This window comes from Capsicum annuum, chromosome 6 (genome assembly GCF_002878395.1).
Source record: "Capsicum annuum cultivar UCD-10X-F1 chromosome 6, UCD10Xv1.1, whole genome shotgun sequence".
In the NCBI taxonomy this organism is placed as follows: Eukaryota; Viridiplantae; Streptophyta; class Magnoliopsida; order Solanales; family Solanaceae; genus Capsicum; species Capsicum annuum.
Window position 1 is genome coordinate 226632272 of NC_061116.1, and position 8351 is coordinate 226640622.

The following is an 8351-nucleotide window of genomic DNA, read 5'->3' on the forward strand; positions in this document are numbered from 1 at the left end:
ACTTGACACCGCCTTTCGGTCCCTGCTGGTCTTGCTGCTGATGACGAGGAGTATTTACCGGGCCGGGCTTCATTGGCTCGGCCCGCTTGCTGTGATTAAATTCTACCAGCACCTTACCGTTTGATGGCGCCAGTGGGCGGGACGGAGAAACTCGGCGTCTAAAGGCCCTGAAAATATTTCGACACGTTCCTTGAGACTGGGTTTGTGGTTTGCTGGTGCTTTGGTTCTTTGCCATTTGTGCTTTATGTGAGAGCGGAATAGATAGGAGAGGATGTGTTTTTAATAAGAGGAGATTAAGGATGTATATATATACATACTAGGTGGTAATAAGACAAGTTCCTTAATCCCTAATCATTACGACTCTATGATGTGAAAGGATAAACACGATGAAGGCGAAATTTCCACAAGATCATATTCCTCAGGGCCCCGCCTAGTAATTATAAATACGATGATTCTGGGGATCATATTCCTCACGACTTTAATTTCCCATGCTTTCCTTTTTCCACAAAAAGATAATTAATCCACTCATTCTTAGCTAGAAAGCACAGCGATAAATCAACAAGAGAAAAATGAGTGAGTTGAAAGAGCCTCCCAAATCTTTAATCTTTAAAAATTTGAATGACTCCCACCTAATTGAGTAACTAATTTGTCCCTTTTAATTCAAATTCCCGATCTAGAAGTTAATACTAAGTTTTAGTAAATTTCTTAAAATATATACATTAATATATGTTTTCAGTAAAAATTATTGTGTTCCCGTGAAATCATATACAATTCTCTAGATAATCACTGGGTATGTTGGTCGACGAAAAAAATTGTACAAATGGTGTCAAGTGTATTATCATAATTTTATTTTTGGTATTTACTTTATATGGAGTACTATTATTTTTAAGCGGTGTTAGTATTGCGTTTATACATATGAATCAAGAAAAGGTATACGAATATAAAATGAAATTTTCTGGGAAAATTCAACTTATACGTGTAATAGTGCGCAAGTTACTATACATTCATGAGCATAAAGCTAATGGCATCAGATTCGAAAAGGGAGGGCAGTCGGGTGTTTCTGTGTTGTTTTAAAGTCTTAAAGTATAGCAAGACTTAAGACTATTAGTAGGAAAAAAAAAAAAAAAAACAAGGGATTATTGGTTGTTAGAATCGCATTTGTACGTTGAAGTCACGAGATCCTTATTCGGAGATTTCAAGTCCGAGCTTTGAGAATTGAGAAACTTTCTCAATAAAACGAATGTGAATCAAACAAGCTCAAGATAGATGGAATATTTAGTGCATCAGGCTGCCCTTAATAAAAATATCGAAACCTACCGAATGATTTAGAAAATAAATAAATAAAGAGGACATCATTTCCAGCTACATATAACACATATGTCCATTTTTCAATTCAAAATCAACGGCCAACTAGAAGGCGAACAAGGGATATATTGCCTTGTGCAAGAAGAAGAAAATGGAAGACATGGTCAAATCATAGCTTGAAAAATAATAACGTGCAGCCGTTATTCCAGAACTTAAAAGCAAAACTTTAGAAAGCATTTTAGGCATAAATTTCTCCCTTTATTGGTTTTTCTTTTCTACCATCTAATATAAAATCAGCTAGAGAAAATTATAACACATCATTCCCTCCTTTCTTTGTTGGATTGCACCTACCAACGAATACAAATACTATGTGTTTTTTAGTATTAGAAAAAGAATTACAAGTAAAACGTGCCAAGTTTTCAATGAATACCTGCAACACTAATATTAAATGATAAATGGAAGACCATTAACATGAAAGATGGACGAGCAAGTGACATGCATTCCAGTATTGCGTTATATTATGTAATTCGTGCTCCACATGTACAACTTTGGATGTTCAGAAATGTGTTACTTGTCCCCATATTCGTTGAAGGAATAAGTTTTTCATTATACAACCTTACATAATCCTAATCAGCTCATAAGTTGGTTTCCAAGCTGCATTCGATCTAAAGTCAATTTCCTTAACAAACAAAACTAAAATATTTTCCATGGAATGGAATTCACCTGATTAGATTTTGGATATTTATAAATTTCATGTCCACTCAAATTTTTTTTTAGATTTTTTCCAAGTAAAATGCATATCCAAACACAACTCGAAAACTCAAATTTTCAAGTTTCAACCTTAGATCTATGGCTAAACGGGAGCCAAGTATTCTAAAAGTTATGGTGTAAGTCGAGAAACAGAAATGATATCAAGTGTTGGCCCGAGTATGTGAAACAAAAGGACACAATTTTAAACGTTGAGATGGAGGATAATTGCAAGACTGGAGGCTATACATCACAATGGCATAAAAAAACTCTTCAATCTATGACAAATTCCAGCTCTCAATACTATCCACAGATATTAATCCGAGTTTCAAAAAAGGGCTAACACTTCTATAAGCCTTTGCATGAGCTATTAGAACCAGAAATTTAGTTTAGTGAGCAAGAAAATGATATACGGGGCAGCAGGAGAATCAGCTTTCTGCTTTCTGCACATCCATGTGTGCTGTTACCTAAGGCTATGACAAAAAGTGCAGATCAATGACGAAAAGTCTTCACAACCTGCTCGATCCGTCTTCTACAAAGTGGGCAGTTTGTCAAGTGTGAAGAGCAGGTCATGCAACTGCACATATGACCACACCTGAGAAACAAACAGGGAAACACACCAAAAGAAATTATTGTATCAAGCAAAATCACAATTTTCAGTGCAATGGGTATACTTTCTGCATTAAAACCAACATAAAGTACCCAAGTTTGGCAACAGACACGGGATGTCTCCAGCAGCAATGTAATTATATTAGAGGGTGAGGACACTACACCTTTAGTATTCCATCTCCTGTTCCAAGTAATAGTGTTGCCAACCGACTCTTAAGGGCAAGACTACAATGTTAAACGACAACAACGTACCCGTGTAATCTCACAAGTGGGCCGTGGGAAGGATTTGTGCGTACCCCGACCTTACCGCTAGCTTGTGAAAGTAAAGAGCTCGACTCAACTACGATATTAAACATTATACAGATATTGTTAGAATAATGTTGATGGAGCAAAATGTTCCTATTCAACAGCTTTTTCCTTATGTTCTTCTACTCTTACCCCTCAAAGTCCTCTAGTTAAACTGTGCAGTGTGGTTTTTAGTCCAAATAAAAGACTTGGACAGAATAGGAAATCTGATGACCAGTCTGGGAGATGCTACTATTTATCCAGAATCTCCTTTATCGACCGAAACATGGACAAAAGGGAAGCTGATCCGTAATTAACCGAATCAAAAGAGCACAACTATCCCTCAATCTAAAATAAGTTAGGCAGCTGCATGAGTTCTCCATATCCATCTTGCTCCGTTTAGACACTTTATTCCAATACTAAACAATTTGCCTTTTAAGATATTCGTTCAGGTAAAACTAGATTTATCTGAATTAGTTGGTATTGCTTATATGAACATTGGTTAGTCATACAATGCTACTAAACCATGTTCCAAACAAGTTGGGGTTGGCATGTAATTCCTGAAAATTTTGCAACTTATGGGCATAGCAATGTCCCAAAAATCTAAATTTTTGAACAGGTAGTGATTGAAGATAACCTGGTCAGAAGGCATCTTGTTTCTGAAGAGGAAAACTAAGGGGAAAAGAGGAACTCAGATATCAACTAGCTATACAGAGCATGTTAGTTAACGTCGTGCAGCAACCTATTGCTTGCTACAGGCAATGGGCCAGAACCTAGGGAGAGAAGACATGAAGTGTGCTGACAGAGGAGCGTTTAAAACCACATTCTAAATGCAACAGTGGCTACTCCGGGAGTTTCTCCACGGTAAAAACCAAATGCTCTTTTTCTTTCATAGTACACTACACGAAATAAAAAAACTTTGAATAATCAGAGGCAACCAAAAGCTTTTGTGAAAAGGGTCTTACGGGACAAAAACTGAGTTGTATTCCTGCTCCAGACATATAACACATAGATCTGGCATCAAGAGGTCCTTTTTATTATCCACTCCATTCTCAGATGTAGCATTAGAACCTAACAATAGAAAGGAAGCAAAATAAAACAATTTGACTGCAAAGAAACCAAGAGACTGAAACATCAAGATAGAAGTATGTAAACTAGGCAAGCTACCTTCATCCTCATGTCCTGCTCTTTTAGCAGCAGCAGCAAGAACTCTGCACGTGCAAGTGTTTCTCAAATTTATGATAATCACCCAAAAGAGGTTAAACAAAGGAAAAACAGAAAAGACAAAGCTGCCACTTGAAATGTATAGTATTGTAACAACATGAATGGAAGAAATCCAATAACATAAGAATGAAGGGCACATAATCTTATCCCACACCAATACGATATTGCTGCACAAATACATTTCAAGAAGTTATCAGCCATAAGCATTAAGAAATCAGATCACCAAGAAAGATAACACCAGAACTTTTGGCAAGCTCACTTCCAAAACCAGACGAGCCAACCTTGCAGGGTTGGAAATTTTAAGAGGAAAAGCAAAGAAGCAAAGTTTAGCTGCTCAGGACTGTTTTAAGTTGATGCTAATTGGATTGACCAACCTAATCAATCTGACCTCATAAAAACAAGCACCATGATTGACAAAATGAAGTTCTCACTACCAAAACCAAGAATTCATATGCAATGAATTCTTGATGCAATGGAAAGAAATATATGCAAGTCATATACATTTTTATCCAATATTAGCCTGGATAAACTAAGGAATAAGAATAACATTCCTAAAAGGACCTAATACAAAATTGCGAGATTTGTCATCAATCTACTAACATAAAATTTTTTGCATAAAAGTGTGACATACTCCACTAAATATTTCCTAGTTGAGTGGAGGCAAGGTAATAAGGTGGGAATTAATAGTTGTAGGTAAAACAGAGATGAAGTTCAACTATTTTGAGAACTGAACTCCCCTTAAAATTGACGTGAATGCAAAACTTGTCATTTTTGTAATTTTGCTCTTGCACCTTCTTGGTGTTGTCATTGTCAGTACCATTATGACATTATCATACATGTATCAATAAAGTTGCACCAAGATTTTTGTTTGGTTTATCAAGTTCCATAGATGAAGAACCTCTAACACAGAGCTTTTTTTAAATAAACCAATAATTCACTCATGTTATGAAGGATAAAGTATACAAGAAGTGTACTAAACAGTCGAGAATTCCCATAAAAATACACTTACATATAAAAGATAATATTTCATCTGACGAAGAAGGAACCTCGTAGGTGCACCAAAAGTTAATCAACAATAAAAGGTAACCCTAAGCGATGCAAAGTCGTATTCCACTAAATTCCAAGCTCTTCGCAAAGCTGGAAGGAGGTAAATACCAAGAAAGTTACCCTAAGCTGAAAAATACTAGGTCACAGATATTTTAAGGGCTAATGTTCATCTTAGCCTGCTACAACTTGCTTATCTAAGAATTGGGCGGCTCAGTTTGGTGCTTGTGGCACTCATCAAATTCTGTTTTCTTAGTAATTTCCTTCTTTCATTCTCGGTAAGGGCGAGTGCTCAATGGACTGACAACATAAAAATAAGACACACACGTATAGATTATCTCTGTGGCACAAAACTTTGTCGTTGTTGCTGCCCTCGAAAAAAGTTCCATCTCTCATATGTGGAAAAGAACATGCATATAAAGATCTTTCTCATTTTCCATTAGAATTCAGTATAACATGTCTTCTCGACAATTTAGTAGAATTCAGTTTTAAGTTATAACATGTGGTCCAAGTTCATAACAACAGAATAGGTTGCATTTGTTGGAGAAGGGCGCATTTATATGTAATAACCTGATAATAGGTAAAGTCTAAAGGTTTTCCAGTCACTATCGGTGGCATCTCCAAATTATGCCTCTTTTCTGAGCACACAGTGCATTTTGTGCATGGGAATGGAATATACATTGTTAATTCCATTTTGTGCATGGAAATGGAGCCGGGGGTCTATCGGAAACAGCCTCTCTACTTCTTCGTAGGTAGTGGTACGGACTGCGTACACTTTACCCTCCCCAGACCCACTATGTGGGAATATACTGGGTTTGTTGTTGTTGTTGCATGGAAATGGAACACAGCCGTTGTTTATATGCATCAAAAGATCCCTGTATTTTGTCACTGTAGGTATTTTCTCATTTCTTGTCACTACACTCTAATGCAGTTGATGACGATGAACAAACACTTCATGAATATCTCCCTATAATAGCATCTGTCCTTTCTCTCACTCCCCTGTTAACTTTCCCTCTTTCTCCCCATCTAACTTATATCCTCTCTCCAGTCCCTGTGTCATCTTTTTACTACTGAATCAGACCCTCATCTCTAGATTACTAATCTGGCTTTATCATCTCTAAAAGCATCTCTTTTGTAATAATTGTGGTGTTTGGACCAACTTGCACGCACCTCAACATCTCCCAAACCATCCTTCATAGCAAATCATTTATGCCCCAATTGAGCAAGGACGCAAGCTAAGAAGAAACAGACATCTTAAGCTGCTGCATCTCAGCCTATCCATGAAATCAAATATGAACGGAAAGCATAGTGAGGTACAACTCCTACCCTATAATAATTTGCACAAGTATCTCCAATGTACCGAAAACATCTATGAAGTGCTCTTTTAAGAACTGGTAAGGTTAACATCGATGAAGTGCTTTAATAGATACAAAACTCAGAAGGAGTGATTATTAAGGGGGAAAGGATAAACACTGCAGTTTTAAGAATCTTGGTTTAAATATACCTCCTGCGCAACTCCCAATGACGCTTTCTTTCCATCACATAATGAAAAGTATGCTTCACAAGTAGATATACACCGACAGCAGTAAACCCCACTGAAGCGTACTTGTACCACCTGAAAGGGAAAGAACTTATCAATACTATGTACGAGGCTACCACCAACATTTCCTGGGGTGCCTTGACATACTCATGGGGAATTGCTATGTTCGTGCAAATTATTTCATACACTTATATTTTTCTAGACATATCGTTATTGAACAGATATGATAGTGGTAAGGGTACTCCATACAGATCCTACAAAATACAGTACCAACCTAATTGAATTAGAACGTACTCATGTCTATGAGTTTGAACATAACATCGGATGCAGGCATGTGAAGAAGTATATAAAATTACTAGGGGAGATATAGGGGTGATCACAGTTGGAAAGTAAAGAATATGAACCTTGCCCATCTCCCAAGATTTGCAATGAGCTGGTCAATAGTTTTAGGAGAGATATAAAACGGGCCTTTGTGCGGTCGCTGGATCCGAACTGTTCCAATGTCATCTTTAACAGCCTGATACAATCACAAAGGAAAAGGAACTTGATACACCATACAAACAGCTCTTATAAGCATCCATCCCCCTAGACACACACAGAGAAGGGTCGACTAGTGGTCAAGCAGAGTAATGTAGTAATATTGTAACAGTGAATGTTTAATTATAGCTAGAGTAATCTTGTAATATTGGATGCATTTTAATCCTCTTATTTCCTTGATATCTATTTCTACTTATTAATTTTTTAAACTACTCCCTAACAATCAGGTCATGATGACCATGAAAAACACAAGAAACAACAAATTAAAAGCAAGTCCAAACACTGGAACCTTCCTTCCACTCAACAGCCGAAAAGAACTGTCATTTTATATATTTTGAGGGTGTTCATAGGTCTTGATATGTACTTAGTGTTATTTATGGATGTGCACCATTTAAAACCAATAAGTTAAATTCTGTAACTCTCGGATCATTTTGAGTTTGTTCTAGAGTTGAATCCTCTCTAGAAGTAGCCTCTTCAGCTCTTCTATTTCTTTTATTTCCTTCAAAGAACCACAAATACGTGATGCAACAAAGATCTCTGGATACTATTACTAAGAGTTACCTACAGAAAATAACGAACTATATAGAAGGTGCTGAGAATTAATAAGTATATAGAAGGTGTTTTGATTAGAAGGTGTTTTGATTCACTGTCATTCTTCTTAGCTGTGATCAATTCTATTTAGAGTTGGTGTTTGGAATACATTTTTGGATAACATCAGTACTAAGACTACATAGTGAGAGAATAAACAATAAGCTGACAGAGAGTTGCTATTAGCATCATCTGAATTCCGTTAATTTCTGTTATTCCCTTCTAGTAAAGTGTTGTAACTTTTCTGCTCAAAAGGCATATCATACCTCGCCAACAACAGTCAAAGGAGTACCAACTGGCAGCACACGTTCAATCCTCTTCACTCCAAGCATCTTCAAAAGTAATCATCATTTAATTAATTTCACCAAAATACATAAAAAAATAGTCATACATGAACAGATATGCAGGTGACTGGTGAGAGTGGGTTCCTGCAGTGCACCACGTTTCACACTTACGATGCTAGTTAAAAATG

The 8351-nt window shown here is 36.7% G+C and overlaps 1 protein-coding gene across 1 annotated transcript; it reads right to left on the reverse strand.

The window, feature by feature from the left end:
* Positions 1–2308: 2308 nt before the first annotated feature.
* LOC107875248 (E3 ubiquitin-protein ligase SP1) lies at positions 2309–8211 on the reverse strand (the record flags this gene model as incomplete). The annotated part of the gene is given in 6 exon segments (XM_047414245.1): positions 2309–2647; positions 3912–4017; positions 4114–4157; positions 6719–6829; positions 7159–7271; positions 8146–8211. Coding segments are annotated over 6 exon segments (543 nt in total), but the record flags the coding sequence as incomplete, so codon positions are not given.
* Positions 8212–8351: the final 140 nt, after the last annotated feature.